The sequence below is a fragment of the Balaenoptera acutorostrata genome, chromosome 1, assembly GCF_949987535.1.
Source record: "Balaenoptera acutorostrata chromosome 1, mBalAcu1.1, whole genome shotgun sequence".
NCBI lineage: Eukaryota > Metazoa > Chordata > Mammalia > Artiodactyla > Balaenopteridae > Balaenoptera > Balaenoptera acutorostrata.
The window spans coordinates 166,398,032-166,416,648 of record NC_080064.1 but is presented as its reverse complement, the minus strand read 5'-3'; the positions used below and the strand labels follow the sequence as shown (position 1 = coordinate 166,416,648).

Sequence of the window (18,617 nt, the reverse complement as noted above, 5' to 3'; positions counted from 1 at the left end):
GGCCTGAATAGAGCAAAAAGCCCAACCCTCCTCCCAGTAAGGGAGAATTCCTTCTACCTGACTGCTTTCAAATTGGAACATCAGCTTTTTCCTGCCTTCAAACTCGAACTGAAACATTGGCTTTTTCTGAGTCTTGAGCCTGCTGACCTTCAGACTAGAACTATACCATCAGCTCTCCTGGGTCTCCAACTTGCCCACTCGCCCTGCAGATCTTGTGACTTGTCAGCCTTCATAATTGCATGAGGTGTGAGCCAATTCTTTATAATAAGTGTCTCTCTCTCTCTCTCTCTCTCTATACACACACACACACACACACACACACACACACACACACACATATATATATATCTCCTATTGACTCTGTTTCTCTGGAGAACCCTGACTAATGTAGTGGACATACTCTAATGTCAACTAATTAAAGGAAAAAATACTCCCAAAGACTTATCACTTCTCCAGCAGGAAAATCCCCTTTTGAAAGGCTTGGCTACGCAGAATTCATAAAGGATTGTGGATTTCTATTGACTAGAGAGAAATTAAATTTCAGTGTTGAAAAAATTCCAGTGCTGAGATAGTAAATTTCTGGAAGATAGGTGCTTTGCCAGTTTTGTTTTATAGTTCTAGTACACTGAACAGCACGGCAGAAATTTGTAATGTAATGACATTATTTGATGGTGATGTAAGAATGATACCAAATAAGCCTTTGGAAACTACTGTTGGCATGATGATGCAAACAAGGTAATATCTAGGGCAATCAGGAGTGATAGAATATATTGATGTAAGTCCACCCTAAGTGAAGATGCTTTCTTCTTGCTGATACTACAAAGAGGTGGGCTTCTACATTCAGCACTGACTGTGGGTCCAGCTTTTTATCTCTGCTCTGCGCTTCTACCCTACTCTCCTCTTCTACCCTCTCCAGAATCAGAGCTAAAAAAACACCTCTTCAGGCTTCCCTGGTGGCACAGTGGTTAAGAATCCGCCTGCCAATGCAGGGGACACAGGTTTGAGCCCTGGTCCGGGAAGATCCCACATGCCGCGGAACAGCTAAGCCCGTGCGCCACAACTAAATTAAATAAATTTAAAAAAAAAAACAAAAAAACAAAAAAAACCCACCTCTTCTACCTCTCAACTCCATCTCACCCTTGACGGGTCCTGTTTTCTTCCATCCAGTAAAGGAAGGAGGGTGGAGCTGTGCCTTCATTGGCAGCCAAACATCTTGGGTGCTTGCTTCAGGCTCCACCTCCCACACCAACCACCACCCAGTGTGGACTACACAGCTCTTACCCAGAAGCTGTTTTTCCATCCTAGGAGCTGACCTCATTGTTCCTGGGTTGGGAGCCATCTACAAGGCGACACTTACCAATTGGGGAGTCTAGAGCAGTTTTGCGTTTGTGGCACTGGAGGAGTCATCTTGTCCCATTGTCTTTTGTCATAAAGATGGCATTAACAACCTCCTTTCGTCTTCTCTGAGCATGAACATGGCTGAAAACACGGAAGGGTGACTTGCATGTCACACATGGATATAGTCTGTGAATTCACTAGTTCAGGAGCCTTGCTGTCATTTATGAAAACTGCCAGAGTTGTACGGCTCTGCTTCCTGTTCTTACAGACCAGCAGGACATTCTGGCTCAGTTGAGCCCCTGTCATAGGCTGCCACACAAACGTTGTCTGGTGCTGTCATTTCCTGGCAGTGAACAATATTCCCCATTGCCTCAGGATGCTCTCACAGTGTCCTTCCTTCTCATGGTGGTTGAACCAGTCTTCAAAAAGCAAATGTATAGCTAGAGTCAATCTTTTGGAGAAGATGGGCAGAAACAAGGCCAGTGTGGTTTATTGGAAAGAACACCAAATACAGTTCTAAGAGCACAGCTACACTCTTTTGATAGTAGAGGAACTAGGCCCCCACCCACTCACCACTTAGTGTCACAACCCTACATGTGTCTTCCTGTCCCTTCCCTACCTAACACCGTGAGGTGGGAAACGTGTTAGTGGTTGTCTCTATTTTATCATAACCACTGACCAGCCTGGCCACACAACACCGTCTACTGGACACCACCACACACTCTCAGCCATCCAGCCAGTCAGCTGTGTTTCTAGATTTTTTTCCACTGATGTGCATTGTTTTCTTGGCCACAGCCCTAACTTTAGGTACATCAATTTCCTCATTATTTAAATGTATTCAGTAATGATAACCCAAGTTGAATCTGCATCCTTAGGAGAGAAAGCGTTCTATTACTGCAAGCTATGTCTCTTCAGATGTATACTGGGAATAGTTAGACTTACTACCTTAGTAATTCATCAAATATCCAGCTAATATTGATTTAATGTCTACTTTGTGTGTGTCATAGTGCTAAGTGCTTATTGTGAAGATTTAACAACAGATTATATACTGCTCAGGAGATTTTTGTCTTTGAAAAGTTAATAATAGTTATTTCATATATTATATGACAAATGCCTTTTCAATACTTGGGATTTTTTTTTAACAATAGGAATTTAAATGCAACAAAGGGATAAAGAGTGAACAATTTCATTCAGACTTCAGGTTTTGGAAGGACTAGATATGTTAGTTAGTAATAAACAATGTGGACTTCCCCTATTAGAAAGATACATACTTAGTGAGACATTTACTGACTCCAGGGTCACCATGTCACCCTCTTTGCAAAACACTGGTCTCTAGCACCGCATCTTTGTTATTTTGTGTAATTTTTCTTTATTTCCTGGCACCCCCATGGAGGCACTTTCTCATTATTCCTCCTGTGTAAGTGAAATAAAGGCAACAGAGTCTGTAACTTCAGAGGCCTTGAAATTTTATTGTTGCTCATACCGCCACAGTTAAGATGATTTCCGAATTTTTTGTTGCTTTCCCTTCAGCAGAGTTTCATTTGCCAAGTACCTGAGCGGCAGAGAATTCGATTCTGTGGGCGGATATATTTGTGTTTAACAGGCAAAGATATCTCCTAAGAACCCTCCTATCTTCACACTCGTCGCCTTTATATTTTTCAGGATTTTAGGAATACCATAATCTCAGCATATTAAATATGAAGGGGCTCCTTCGGATTCCCAGAGCCTTAAAGTTAGGCTATGCAAATGTGTGCGAGTGTGTTTCCATGGTGCGGAATGAAAGTTATGGCAGGGTTTTTCGAAGCAGCATTTCTATAAGCGTCACTCCTGCCACTGCCTTTCACAAGGGCCCACTTGCTGTGAAATATTTTGAAAACAGAGCTGAAGTGAAGCTAACGCAGAGCGCAAACAGGCGGAAGTACGAATAAACTGAGCGTGGCTGGCAGAAACCGAGAGGTTGGCAGTTTCCGCAAAGGAAGAGAATGCTTGGTAAACCGGGAGGAAAAAACCGCCCAGGGCTGTTGTTTAGAAACCTCCCGACCTCCGTTTCCCTTGCCCCTAGGGTTGGGGGAGCTCCCCAGAGCCGAGGAAGCAGCCCCCCAAAACCGCTTCCGGGACTGAAGCTTCCCTCCTCACGCCCCCAGGGAGCAGCGCCTTCTCAGGCCACGATTCCCTGCGACCCAAAAATAACTACACAGACTTGAGGAAAAGGGCCAAAGCCTGCGGCACAGGGAGGTGCTTAGTTACCGACTTATCGCTTACAGCCAGAACGCTCGAAACCTAACCCCTCGCTAGCCTTTTATAGAGAGTCCCTTGAGCCCCGCCCCAGCAACTTCTCCTAGCAACGCCTCGCCCGGGTGCTCCGCGGTCTTATCGGCTTCTGCCAGGCTCTTCCTGTTCCCCTCCCCCAGGCCGCAGGCTCGGGCGTCCCAAGTCACGTGACTATCCCCAGGGGAGGAACGGGACGAACGGAAGATGTGAGGGGCGGGGCGCTGGAGGGCGAGCTCAACGTCATCAAGATACGCCGAGCTGGTTGTGGCGCTTAGCGCTTCTGGGAGTCTTGAGATTCGGCGACTGGGTGAAATGGCGGAGGCTGCGGCCCTGGTGTGGCTTCGGAGCCCCAGCTTCGGATGCAAGGCGGTGTGGTGTGCCTCCGCCCCGCGCTCCGTACGCGATTTTATCCACCTACACTGCCAAGATCAGGTGAGGTTTGTGGTTCCTGGAAGGAATGGGAAAGCAGGACAGGGGCCTGCGGTGAGGGTCTGTCGGGGGCACGTCTATTCTTTGGGGTTCTCAGTTTTTGAGGCTGAGGGTTAGGGTTTTAAGGTGCTTCAAACTGATGCTGAGGCCTGCCTTTGCTTTTGTTTTGTGGTGGTTTTGTCTCACAGAAGGGAGAAAAACCCCTCCGCTCACGGGCGTTTAGTCCGACCCTCCGTCTGGACTAACAGAATACACTTTGGTATTCATCCGTAAATGAGGCAGTTGGACCAGATGATTTTTAAGGCTCCTTTCCTTACGTTCACTCTGTGCTTATATGACGTGCATTTTTTTGTCCACTGATAACAGCTCTCTTAGCTCCAACCTAGAGAAGTATGTCATATCCAAACCCAGGCCAAAGGATGGTTGGGAAGGAAATGGATTTGTCTGGTCACTGGTCGGGGCCAAGCACTCACATAGGTCATGTCGAGGGCATGATTCTTAGGGCCTGTCATGTAGATGTTTTCACTAATCATGATGCTCTGATTTGCCCAGGCATATTTTTGAAAACCTATCATTGACTTCTAAAGTTACATGTGTGATTTACTTAATTATCAAGTAAGCAAGCTTTTACCAACTATAAGATATTAAACCTATTCAGTTATTTAAAGAATATGCTGGTCTCGCTGAATCTAATTTTAATTTTGACATTTGATCTCCTCTAAACCAAATCTTTACTTGGATTGGTTCCATGAAGAAGCAATGTCTGTTTGCAAATAATGTGGTTTTTCAGTTTCCCCATTTTTCTTCCTAGACTTCAGTCCAGTTTAAAAACTGTCAGAAATGTTTTTACCATCTGAATGGGGAAATATTTTCCAAAATAGTTGGATTTTAATATCTCTGAAAATAACTTTTATCTGATGACCAGTTTTCAAACTTACTGACAGTTGATCCAAAGTGAGACCAGAAAAAAATAAGATCTTAATTATGAGGAGTCTTGGAAAAAATAATTTAAAATAAGCAAGAAATACAAACGAATGGATTCATTCATATACTTAAGACACATGGCCATAACAAATATGAACAAAAACACAAAACTTATAAAAGGGCATTTGATGAGATACTGGAACGAATAAAAATAGCTCAGGTTCATGCTTATGCCTTTTAAAACAGAACTATTCTGACACATGATAAAGTTAGTGTTAGCTCTCCCTGAGAAAGTAAAAATCAGCCTGGCTCTTCATCAGGCTGGGATAACACACAGATAAAGCTAGCTGCAAAGTTAATAGGAAACAGTGTTTCTCCCAAGGACATGGTACAGTGATGAAATGTCATAATGACTTCCTTGAAAGTCTGCTTCTTTTTTAGTTTTTGTGAAACCTTACCTCAAAAATCATAGACTATAAGAATAAACTGCTGTTGGAAGTTATATCATTAAGAAGCATCCCACTCTTGCCTTGAGAATCTAAGTCACTTTTTTTTTTTTTTTAATAAATTTATTTATTTATTTATATTTATTTTTGGCTGTGCTGGGTCTTCGTTTCTGTGCGAGGGCTTTCTCCAGTTGCGGCAAGCGGGGGCCACTCTTCATCGCGGTGTGCGGGCCTCTCGCTATCGCGGCCTCTCTTGTTGCGGAGCACAGGCTCCAGACGCGCAGGCTCAGCGGTTGTGGCTCACGGGCCCAGTTGCTCTGCGGCATGTGGGATCTTCCCGGACCAGGGCTCGAACCCGTGTCTCCTGCATTGGCAGGCGGATTCTCAACCACTGCGCCACCAGGGAAGCCCTCTAAGTCACTTTGATGTAGAGAAGCACTCTTGATTTCCCAGGTGCAGAGCTTCAGATTAGGGGTTTCTGGACACAACATTCCACATTTATCTTAACTTTGTATTTTCCAAGGAAACAGGAGCCTGGATCTCCTTCACAGTCTAGACCTGATGTTGACCCTTATACACACAGCCCTGCTTTATTGTGAGCCTCTCAAAACATTGTTTCATTTAAATTTTACCTAAATTCCATCCGCCCCAAATCCTATAACTATATCTTTTTATTTGTTGGTGAGACACCTCATAATTCCTCTGGTGTGCAGTCCCTCTCTTGTTGTAGTGAGTCAAGAAATTTGAGTTGTTGAACTATATGTTGTCTCTGATGGCCTTCGGCTGATTGGCCTAAGACACACATAATACTTTGTGCTTGAAATGCTTTATAATGGTTAAAAACAGTAAAATTGATTCTAAATTTTCTTTGTTATTTTGTTCTACTAGTGATTATTAACTGACAAGAATCTTTAACAAGTAGAAAATGCAATTTTGTTAATCAGTTGTCTCGATAAATAAGCAGTTCTGTTTGGAAATGAAGTATGATACATGATGTATAATCTTTCAGCCTTCATGTTAAAGTCTTTTAAAGTTATTTAGGATTTTAGAAATACCGTACCCATTGGATATATAAGATATTAAAAGAAACTAAAATAGCTTTTAATTTATAAACATTAAACATATAGTAGGTATATTACATGTCTCATTTAATTTTTACAACTCTTTAAAGTGGACAGTATTTTATAGGTAAGAATAGTCCTTCATGTTAATCACATCATTGCATATAGCCTGAGCTCCCTTGCTCCTCTCTCCTGATATCATGTTTGCCTGGGAAAACTCCAGTCAATTTAAATCCAACTCTCCACCTATTCTCCCTGGCATCTGGGCAGTGACTGTGGTAGGGGAACTAATCACGCAAACCAGTCTCACTACAAATTCACAAACATCAACCTTAGTGGTGCTTGGCAATTCTACTGTATTTCTCTAATCCAGAGCATGCTTCCACTGGGTTGTAGGACTGCTGAGAATATTGATCTAAGTAGTCCTTGGGCAGCTGTACAGAACCCAGGATCTCAACACATCTTTAGTAGCTTTGCTCATTTTCCCTAGAGTGTCATCCAAATATTATTTGTGTATACCATGGTGTGAAAAGGGTTGAGAGGCACTGCTCAGTTCATCACTCTTTCACTCTCCTAGATTACTTTTTCACATCTTCTCTCTTTAAATCTCCAAGACTTCTTCCATCCCAAGGACCATACTTTGTACTCAAGCGGTAAGGAGAGAATTTCTGCATCGTCACACCAGTGCCTCTGGTAGGTACCCGCTGTATATTCAGCCTTCTTGTCTGTTACTGTGGATGAACGGTCATTATTTTACAAATAATTTGCAATTATCTTCTACTTTGTACAGTAACCCCTCCCCCTCACCTACTGAAAGACTTATTTTGGCATTAGTTCTTTCTCCCCTGTATTTTCCAGTGTTTTCCCTTTTTACAGCATCATTCCTACCAGTGCGCAAACGTGAGCCCACATCCCTTCTAGCTATCACCTTATTTTCTCTGATTTTCTTTAAAAAAAATATTCTTGAACATAAAACTTTTCTCCTTTAGAACCCACTCTAGTTAGGCTTTTTTGTTCCCATCACTCCAATAGAACAGCTCTTTGTCTTACTGGTCAATATCTTCTATGTTGCCATATCCAGTGATCAGTTTGCAGTTTTCATCTTGCTTTGTCTGTCAGTGCCAGTTTGCACAGTTGACCATTCCCCGCCGGAGTACACTTTTCTCACTTGTCCAGATATCACTCTCAGTTCTCTTCCACCTCACTGGCCTCTCCTTTCCAGTCTCTTTTGCAGCTTCCTCCTCATCACCCTGAACTCTAATCTTGAAGGGGCCCCTCCCTCATCCCAGTGATTTCATCCATACTCATGGGTTTAACTACCATCAGTATGCTGACAACTTTCAAATGTAAATCCCCAGTGCAGACTTCTTCCCCAAACGCCAGCCTTGTATAGCCACCAGTCTGCTCGGCATCTCCATCTGGCTGTGCAGTAAACATCTCAAAGTAAAATATCTGAGATGAGACTGATTTTCTCCCTCAAACTTCCTTTTCCCTCTTAATGAATGACAACTCCATTTTCCCATTTATCAAACCAGATTTTTGGAATCATCTCTAATTCCTCTATTGATCTCACTCCCTTCACCCAGAGCATTAGCAAATCCTGGTGCCTTTACCTTCAGAGTATCCTCAGAATCTCACATTTCTCATCATCTCTGCCACTACTGCCCTGGTACAAATAGCCTTCGTTTCTCACCTGGATTATCACAGTAGCTTCTCAATGATCTCTCTGCTTCTATAATCTTACTTTCAATTTAACAGCTAGAGTGATACTTTAAGAGCATGACTCAGATCTCACTTTGTTCAAAACTCTACAATAGTTTTATTCAGAGTAACATCCAGAGTCCTTACAATGGTTTTGAAGGCCTTATCACTCCCCTTTTGTGTACTTCATTCTGGCCTCATTGGCTGTGTTGTTGTTCCTTGAATGCTCTAAGTTCATTCCTGTTGCGTTTTCTCTTGTCTCTATCTGGAATGCTGTTCCCCCAGACAGCCACATGGCTCATTCTCTCACTTTCTTTAATTCTCCGCTCAAATGTCACTTGATCAGAGAGGCTCTCCTTGACTATGTATATTAAATAGATTACCACCACACCCATCCGCATATCTTATCCCCTTTACCCTGCATATCACTACTTGACATAATATATAATTTGTTCATTATTTGTCTTCCCCCACTAGAATGTAAGCTTCATGAGGCAGGATCTGTATTCACTGTAGTATTCATGGTAGTATTCCAACACTTGAAAAGTACCTGGCAAATAGTAGGTACTTAATATTTGCTGAATGAATGAATGGGTCCCATTGAAATAGCTGTATGATGTGGTTCAGAATGAATGTTCATAGTTTCCACTTCAGGAAGATGCCGGCAATGCATTTTTCCTTTCTATTCCTATTTAGATCTCTCTTTTCTTCATGTTGCAGATTTAATTGTCAACCTCCTAAGTTCCATATAACTTTGGAGAATACTACTCTCTTGTCTCATTTTATGGCATTAGAAACTTGTTTAGAAAGACTTACAGTTTTTATATTTTCTTTTTTTTTTTTTTTTATAAATTTATTTATTTATTTTTGGCTGTGTTGGGTCTTCGTTTCTGTGCGAGGGCTTTCTCTAGTTGCGGCGAGCGGGGACCACTCTTCATCGCGGTGCGCGGGCCTCTCACTGTCACGGCCTCTCTTGCTGCGGAGCACAGGCTCCAGACGCGCAGGCTCAGTAGCTGTGGCTCATGGGCTTAGTTGCTCCGCAGCATGTGGGATCTTCCCGGACCAGGGCTCGAACCCGTGTCCCCTGCATTGGCAGGCAGATTCCCAACCACTGCACCACCAGGGAAGCCCCAGTTTTTATATTTTCTTTTCATCATTTGATCTGAGAATTTTTTTGAAATACATAGAGTGGGTTTGGGGGAGTGTACTTGGGCTTCTGCAGTGATTGGCTGGAACTCAGGGGCATGCTGGCAGAAGAGATGAGGCACCAGCTGCCAGCTGGTCCTAAAGCTGTTAAAGCTTCTGTAGGTAGTATATTAAAAATCATACTTTTGTCTCCTCCTCTCCCCTCTTCTTATCCCTATCTACACTTTTCAAGATGTCACTTTTAAACTTGGGGCCACTCAGTGTTCAACTTGATACTACCTGTTTTAAAAAGTCAGAGGAAATGGGACCTTCAGAGTTACTAGATCTGAGCCCTGAATAGTCTTCTACCTTGACCCCTATTTCCTATTAGAGAAGGAGAAAGAGTAGGTTTTTTGTTTCTGTTTTTGTTTTTTTTTTTTTAACATTTATTTTTTTATTTGACTGTGCCTGTCTTAGTTGCAGCACGTGGGATCTTCATTGCCGCGTGCGGGCTCTTGCAGCATTCGGGATCTTTTTTTTAAGTTGCATCATGCAGTATCTTTAGTTGTGGCATGCGAACTCTTAGTTGTGGCGTGTGGGATCTAGTTCCCTGACCAGGGATCGAACTCGGGCCCCCTGCACTGGGAGTGTGGAGTCTTAGCCACTGGACCACCAGGGAAGTCCCGAGAGCAGTTTTAATTTTCACCCAAAAGGCAGAAAGTTCTTCTGTATATCATGATTAAGTATTAGGAAGAAATCGTACCTAGAATACATCATATAAAATGAGTTTTTTCTTTTAGTAGTTTCCATTTTTGCAATTCAACAAATATTAATTGAACACATACTATCTCCTTGTAACTGGAGTAATAAAAAGATAAGCTAGGTCTCTTCCTGCAAGAAACTTGTATTGTCTCATAAACAGTATTGAAAGAACCCCAAACTTGTCTCTAGGATGTTCCAGTGGAATGCTACTTTGTGAAATGCAATGGATCACTCGTTAATACCAGTGACACAGTGCAGCATGGAGCTGTTTATAGTTTGGAACCCAGACTTCGTGGTGGAAAAGGAGGTAGGACATGAATGTTGATGGCTTAGTTGTGACACATCTGCGTTCTGTAGCCATATGTATTAAATTAACAAACTCCTTGGTGTCTGTAATGTACCATACTCGATTTGCCTTGTGAAATCCTTTGTTTGCTTATCTAATTTTGCATATTTTCTCTCTTATTCTTTTTGAGGTAGATACCGTATGATAAAATTCCCACCTTCTCCAGCTGTTTTGCTCTTAGGCACCCTAGGCTCTCAAACTCTAGGGAGGATTAGATGAAGAGAGGTGATTGTTATTCTGTCCAGTTTGCAGATGAGTGTCAAAACAATCAAATCTCCTTGTGCTTTTCTCAAGATTTTTGCCTAGTTATTATAGTTCCAAGGGAGGTCTAAAGTCACTTTATGAAATACAACGGTTTACAGATTGAGGTAGATTAAGGTCCTGGTTGTAGTAACTCATCTTAGAAGAGAAAAAAGAAACTAAAAGAGCAAAAACTGAATATGAACAGTTCTTGGTATTTCTCCTGATGCACTAACATATAATCCTTAGGCTTTCTCAAAATCTGTGGTGATTCGGTTTGGTTTTCAAAGAGCTAACATTTCAGATTATAATCATCCTGCTGTTTGAAATTGTGTCAATAAGAATGAAGCTTGTTGTATCAGCCAGTGACAGATTAAAATTGCCTCCTTGCAAAATCTCACCATATAATTTTTAAAATTCTTAATCGTGGAATCTTGGGATTTCTGGCACTGGGTAAAGCCCTTTAAAATAGCCCAGTGGTGCAGGTATTGATACAATATTGCAGAAGTATAAGAGGAAATGTAAAAAGCATGAGATTGAATCAGATTTATCAGTACTCTTACCTTTGCTACCTGGGTTAGAATCTTGATGTACATTTCCTTTAAAACTGAAAAGAAAGTAGAGATCACCTGTAGTCTTGTGATATAATACTATTTTCACAAATTTGGCTTTTGTCCATCCTTGAACACTTTTAACCTGCTTTCTCCAAACATATTTGCTCAGGTTTTGGCTCTATGCTCCGAGCACTTGGTGCTCAGATTGAGAAGACAACCAATCGAGAAGCTTGCCGGGATCTCAGTGGAAGGAGACTGCGAGATGTCAATCATGAAAAAGCGTAAGATGCCCACCTGTTTTTATTTTTTTTTTTAAGAAACATACTTTTCGGGCTTCCCTGGTGGCGCAGTGGTTGAGAGTCTGCCTGCCGATGCAGGGGACACGGTTCAAGCCCTGGTCTGGGAAGATCCCACATGCCGCGGAGCAACTGGGCCCGAGAGCCACAGCTACTGAGCCTGTGCGTCTGGAGGCTGTGCTCCGCAACAAGAGAGGCCGCGATAGTGAGAGGTCCGCACACCGCGATGAAGAGTGGCCCCCGCTTGCCGCAACTGGAGAAAGCCCTTGCACAGAAACGAAGACCCAACACTGAATGAATAAATAAATAAATTAAAAAAAAAAAAAAAAAAGAAACATACTTTTCTATCATTAGTGATTGCACACATGCCATGCATATCAGAAATGTAAACTTGAAATACTTATGCTCTAATTTGTTGTTATCAGATTTAACTTTTTCTGTAATTCAATAGTTATCTTTGGCTTTTAGTCAAGTCCATAACAGTATGCTAGTAGTAAGCGTGGCACACCTTTCTGAGGGAATATCACAGTATGAACAAGAGTGCATTAATTTGTCTGGGTGGGGTGTTTTGTATATAAAAACACATGTGCATCATATAGCCATTCAGTTACATCTCTTCTCTCCCGTCCCCAGAATGGCTGAATGGGTAAAACAACAAGCCGAGCGAGAAGCTGAAAAGGAGCAAAAGCGCCTGGAACGATTGCAGCGGAAGCTTGCAGAACCCAGGCACTGCTTCACCAGCCCCGACTACCAGCAGCAGTGCCATGAGATGGCCGAGCGTCTGGAGGATTCCGTCCTCCGAGGTGAGAATGAGGATTCCATAGTGCCATCAGCAGGCGTCCCTGAAGCCAGCTGTTCCACACAGAGGGCAGTTCTTAAGCCTTTTTGGGTTACAGACTTCTGAGAAACTGATGAAGCTGTGGAATTCCTCCCCTCAGTAATGAATACAGTATATCTTACAACCCAGGGAAAAAACCCATACACTCACACAACATTTGACATACTTGACCCCTGAACTCTGTGGGCTCATGGGCCCCAGGTAAGAATACTTTTTGTGCTTCATGGGAATAAGCTAAGTCTTCAGGAGGTGCCTAGACCCCAACATTTTGCTTCCAGTTTTAGGTCCCTTTTTTAAAAAACGGTTTTTAATGAGAATGATTTTCATTAACTTTTATGTTTTTAGCATCCAAAGCATTATGCTAGGGCCATTGTGCATTCAATTGAATAAGGAGTCTTTTCTATCAAAAGGGTTATGGCATAACAGGGGAAAGACAGTTGTATGCAAATAACAAGCACAAGGAGATGAATCGTTAGGTTTGAGGAGAGATAGGTATGAATCTGTCAGCCTCAAAATTCCAAATTGGACATGGTGCTTTAAAAATGTGGTTCAAGAGCCAGAATGCATATCTTAAATCTGTGTAAATTTGAGATTAGTCTCATTTTAACTGGATTAAATTTTGGTATGTTAAGAAATTTAAATCTAGAGCTTTAGATTGCAGCTGTTTTGCAATCCAGATTATTTATAAATTCTTTAATTGAACTTAGTCCTGATAGTAGAAACTGAGTTGTTAAAATGTCTGGTTAGGTATGCAGGCTGCCTCCAGCAAGACGGTATCGGCAGAAATCCGTGAGAGTCGGAAACGGCCTAACAAATCAAAAACAGACAGAGCAGCCAGTGCAGAGAAAAAGAAGTGCTTTTGGTAAGTATGTTCATTTTCATTTCAAATAGATCTTTGAGGACTGAAGAAAAAAAAATTTTTTTTCCTTCTGTTTATCCCTCTGGAATATCTTGTTCTGAAACTTACCTACTCTATTTTTTTCTTATCTACCTGGAATAAACATACTACTATTAAGTAAAGTCTGATGGAAGCTCAGAAATTTTCCAGAGTGCTTCAGTTCAGGTTTCAGTGATTCTCACATTGTATACATTAGCAATGGTTTCTGCCATAAGTGCCATTCATAGAATCTAAAGGATAATTTTTTTCCTTACAGTAGAAAATCACATATTTATACTTGAATTACTGTTAGGTGTTGAAAGAGTTAACTTTCAAAAATTCCAGGTGGAAGCCGTGGCTTTACTTTCCAGGTTGTTCTCTTTTCTCTGTGGTTTTTCGTAGTCGTCACTGAGGTCTTTGGTCACTTTGCCAGACCTCTCTTCACCACTTTTGCACTTGCAGGTGAAAAGCACAGCAGTACTTTTTCTTACCCATTCTTCTTACAGTTCTCCCACCCTTCCCAGTTGGTCCTCTGGTTACCAGCTCAGTTCCCTTGGGCCGAGTTCTAGAATATGATAAGTGCAAATGGATCTTGGTTTCCTTGTTGGCCTCCCCTTTGGGGATAGAAAAATAATTATTAACTAAACACCATGTAACTCTTGTGAGTCCAGCATAGAATTTTTTGTGTTCTTTCTGAAATGTGAATTAAATGTTCCTGAGAGAAAAGATAGTAGTATTTCCTGTGGGTTTCTCTTTTTTAAGCCAGGTTTATTGTGGTATAATTTATATATGGTAAAATTCACCCTTTTTGAACAGTTCTACAAGTTTTGAAAATTTTATAATATACAGTCATGTAACCATCACCAAAATCAAGCTATGGAATATTTTCATCACCCTAAGAAGTTCCCACGTGTCCCTTTGCAGTTAATTTTCTTCCTCCACCTCCATTCCTGGCAACCCCTGATCACTGGTGTGATGTTTGTTCATGTGGTTTTGTCTTTTCCAGAATGTCATCATGTCTGCTGCTTTCACTTACAATAATGCTTTCGAGATCCACAGATGGTATTATATGTATCAGTAGTTCGTTCCTTTCTATTGCCAAGTATTGTTGCCTGGTATGGCTGTACCACAATTTGTTTATCATCCATTCTCTAGTTGTTAGAGGTTTGGGTAGTTTCCAGTTTTGGGCAAGTATGAATAAAACAGGATTTTCTTTCTTTTTTTTTTGGCCGTGCCATGTGGCATGTGGGATCTTAGCTCCTTGATCAAGGATCGAACCTGTGCCCCCTGCAGTGGAAACTCGGAGCCCTAACCACTGGACCGCCAGGGAATTCCCAGGATTTTCTTTTAACTGTTTATTATTTTATCTAATTCCCAACAGTTAAAATTCATACAGTATTGGGGGAAAAAGTTTTAAGCAAAACCAGTTTGTTTTAAGAGAGTCACAGCTTTTAAAAAGAGATCCTGTTGGATCTTTGGCATGTTGCTTCCAGTCTCACTGAAGTTTTTTTTCCTTTTATACCTCTGGAATATCTTGTTCTGAAACTCACCTACTCTCCATCTCAAGCTAGCCGATACCTTTATTCAGAGTCTGTTTCCTGGACAAACTGCAACTCTTTTTTTTTTTTTTTTTTAAGTAGAAGCTGTAAGTGGTGTTAAACCTTTTTGTTGCTTCTAATAGGTTGGGCATGGAAGGACTAGAGACTGCAGAAGGGTCTGGCTCTGAGAGCTCCGATAATGACAGTGCAGAAGCACCTAGTACTTCAGGAGTGAGCTTTTACGTTCCCCAAAATGGCAGTGATGGTGTTGAGATGGCAGCCGAATTTCCTAGTAGCTCTCAGCAGGCAAGAGTATTGAGTGCAGACTCTAGATCACGAGAAAAACTACAGACCCCTGTGACGGACTCTGGGAATGATGTTTCAGAAGACTTGTATGCTGAGCTGGGAGAGGCATCTACCCAAGAGTACATGGAAAGGAAGATGGCTATAGAAACAGAGAAAACCCAGGAGAAAAATGAGGCAGAGAGTAAAGAACCCTTAGAAAAGGAAGCAGCTGGAGTTGGACTGAATAAGGAGCAGGAGACCAAAGAAATGACTGATGGGGAAAGAGCTGCCAAGGGAGCACCTGGAGAAGATAGGGAAAACATACCTGTTGCCAAGCTGGAGGAAAGCCAGTCAGGAAACACAGTAAGTAAATTTGGAGGGTTGATGTCTAAAGCCAAATCAGTTTAATTTCTGTAGTAAGTCATTAAAATGAAAAGATGTGCTTTTTCCCATCAGCTGCTTAGTGGAAAGGCTTGTTTAATAATCAGAAGTACAGATGATGGTGAAACTTGCCATGTACCCCCAAAAAATCCTTAGTTTTTATTTTTTTTTAAAGCTCTGGAATTGGTACTATTTTGCCACTAGGTGGTGTCCTTGGTTCCGTGTTTCATCAATTCTAAGATGCACGTTTTCACGTTTTAATACCTCTGAATTTGGATATATATCACGTTATAGTTTAATTGGTATTGTTATTCTTTCTTAATAATGCATGCACTAATAAGGCATATTATGATAGATGGCATTTTTAGCTTTGATAAAATTTACTTATTTTCCTATCACTAAATTTCTAGTTACTTAGTTTTTCTTTCTCATGTGAGTTACTGTTTGAACACAGTTGTCAGTTGGATGTGAAGATCTTTCCTGTAGAAGAGGAGCAGCTCCTTTTTAATTTATCATTAAATCTTAAGCCCCACACTCAACATTTTAAAAATTTATTTTCATTGTGCATGCTTTTTCCTTAAATAGTTATTTGCCGCCTTTAGTGGACTTAACTTCCAGCAAAAATCTTTAATGTTTACTCTTCAGTCTAATGATTTGCTTTTTAGGATAGATGAAACCTGAACTACTTGGCTTCTTTGGTAAACACAAAGCTTATCATTATTTATTTAACCAGCACCTTCCCTACTTGTGCCAGTTAAACAAGCAAAAATGCACATATTGCCCTTTCTAGGGAAGATAGTGACATTTTTTATGCTAAGGGCTTTAAATTGACCCTTACACCACCTCTGGAGTTATAAGCATGTAGCTTTTATTTTACTCATATATGCTAGGAGTTTATCCTAACCAAAGTCTTGGAAAAATGAAGAAAGGAAAATAGAATAAAACCTGATTTGACTTTCAGTCTTTGAACTTTTAACTGTGGAAATTTTGTTCTTGATGTTGTTGTAGCTGTTGTATTCATAATAATCATGTACAACCATGTGTGATTCTCCAAAGACACATAAGTGGTGATTTAGGATTTGGCCATATATAAAGAAGCCAAGATTCACTCCAGATATCTTAACAAAATGGACTTTTTAAAAAAAAAAAGATCACCTAGAAAGATAGTTTGTCCCTAGAGTTCTTCAATATTTTTAAAAAACAACTTACTGTGAGAGAAAATTACTGACCTTTGAATATGTTTTTTAAAAAAAACCCCTAGGTGGTGAATGTTTTCATTCTTTGCAGAGCACCTGTCATTAGAAATATTTAATTAAAAAAAAAAGTATTTAATTTTGTCTTAAAGTCTATAAAGGTACTTGGTGAATAGAACAGTTGCAAGTCTTTTGAACAGCATTTAAATTTGTCAAGTTATATAAGTGAGAACTTTGATAATCACAGTTATTTGATTAAAATGGAAAGCTTAGGATTATGGGGTTAGTAGATTCACAGGCATAGGAATCTCATTAAAATGAGGCTTTATAGGGTGCTTTTCTCTGGTCATAGTATGGGGGTAGGTGAGGTACATTTTGCTGTTTGAATTTTTACTGGAAAAATCAAAAAAGAAAAGTAATATTAATCTGTTCAAGAATTCTGTAACTTGTTACTCTTCTGAATACTTGTTTCTAAGTATATAGATAAAAAATTAATATTTATTAATTATATGTATTGACAATGTGTAGAGAATAACATGATTATTAAAATTCAGTAGTAAGATATGGCATAGTAAATGAAAATTTCTTGAAAAACAGAAGGTCGATGACAATTGAAGAAAGTTTTGTTCAGAGGAATGGACGTATTTAAGATTTTTCTTTCTTTTTCTTCTCAGAATATTGGTCAGGAAACTGTAGATTTACTGGCATTCAGCTCTGTTGCAGAAGTGGAGTTGCTGGGTTTGGAGAAGCTCAAGTGTGAACTCACGGCCCGGGGACTGAAGTGCGGGGGCACTCTCCAGGAGCGGGCGGCGAGGCTCTTCTCTGTCAGAGGACTGGCAAAGGAGCGGATAGATCCAGCTTTATTTGCCAAGCCTTCGAAAGGGAAGAAGAAGTGAATTTCATCGGAGCTGATTTCCTGCTTCTTTATAGGCTAGCACTTACAACCTGTATAATGTTGACTCTTGGACATTATTCTTGTTGCTATTAAAGGTGACTTTTTAATAACCAAATTCTAACTGTCCTCTTTTTCATTATTAGATTTATAGAATTAATTTGTGAAACCCTCTGGGCCTGAAGTTTTTTTTGTGGGAAGGTTTCTTATAACTTATTTCTTTAATAAATATAGGGCTATTCAGAGTTTGGGTTTCATCTTGTGTCGTTCAGGTAAATTATAATTTCAAAGAATTTATCCATTTGACCCCAGTTGTCAGATTTGTGGACATAAAGTTATTCATAATAGTCCTTTCTATCCTTTTAACATCTTGTAGGAGCTGTAGTGGTAACTTCTTTTTCATTCTGATACTGGTAATTTCTGTTTTCTCCTTCTTGATCAGTCTAGCTAGGAGTTTATTGTTTTGTTGATCTGTTTTCAAAAAGCCAACTTTTGGCTTTGTTGATTTTTAATTGTTTCTAATTTCATTGATTTCTGCTCTTTATCATTTCCTTTCTTCTACTTAGGTTGGGTTTACTTTGCTCTTTTTTCTTTATCTTCTTAAGGCAAGTCCTAGGTCATTGATTTGAGACTTTTTTTCTAGTATAAATATTTAAAGCTGTAAGTTTTTCTTTAAGCACTGTTTTAGCTGCATCTCAAAAATTTTAACATGTTGTATTTTCATTTTCATTCAGTTCCAAGTGTTTTCTAGCTTCCTTGTGAATTCTTTGACCCATGGATTCTCTAGAAATATGTTGTCTAATTAGCAAATGTTAAACTTTCAATTTATTTAAACTAAGAAAAAAAGTTCACCCATTTCTCCCACCCTGTACCCCCCGCCTCTGACAACCACCAATCAGTTCTCTTTATCTATCAGCTTGAGGGGATTTTTTAATTAAAAAAAATTTTTTTTTAATTCCATGTTTAAGAGAGGTCATACAGTATTTGTCTTTATCTGACTTATTTTCACTGAGCATAGTGCCCTCAAGTTCCATTCATGTTATTGCAAATGGCAAGATTTACTTCTTTGTTACAGCTGAATAATATTCCACTGTATATATTTACCACATCTTCATTCATC

At 40.3% G+C, this 18,617-nt stretch overlaps 1 protein-coding gene across 1 annotated transcript; it reads left to right on the top strand.

The window, feature by feature from the left end:
- Positions 1–3,882: 3,882 nt before the first annotated feature.
- Positions 3,883–17,615, top strand: SDE2 (SDE2 telomere maintenance homolog). Its single transcript, XM_007167200.3, has 7 exons — positions 3,883–4,041; positions 10,247–10,364; positions 11,367–11,478; positions 12,127–12,296; positions 13,079–13,193; positions 14,890–15,394; positions 17,280–17,615. The coding sequence occupies exons 1-7, from the start codon at positions 3,922–3,924 to the stop codon at positions 17,499–17,501; spliced, it is 1,362 nt and encodes a 453-aa protein (XP_007167262.1). The 5' UTR covers positions 3,883–3,921; the 3' UTR covers positions 17,502–17,615.
- The last annotated feature ends 1,002 nt before the right edge of the window (positions 17,616–18,617 follow it).

What these genes read in the sequence shown, in the direction of transcription:
- SDE2 (XM_007167200.3), top strand. Translation starts at nt 3,922, where the DNA reads ATGGCGGAGGCTGCGGCCCTGGTGTGGCTTCGGAGCCCCAGCTTCGGA. An exon ending in ACTTCGTGGTGGAAAAGGAG is followed by an intron (nt 10,365 to 11,366) that starts GTAGGACATGAA and finishes ATATTTGCTCAG; the next exon opens with GTTTTGGCTCTATGCTCCGA. An exon ending in AAAGCCAGTCAGGAAACACA is followed by an intron (nt 15,395 to 17,279) that starts GTAAGTAAATTT and finishes TTTTCTTCTCAG; the next exon opens with AATATTGGTCAGGAAACTGT.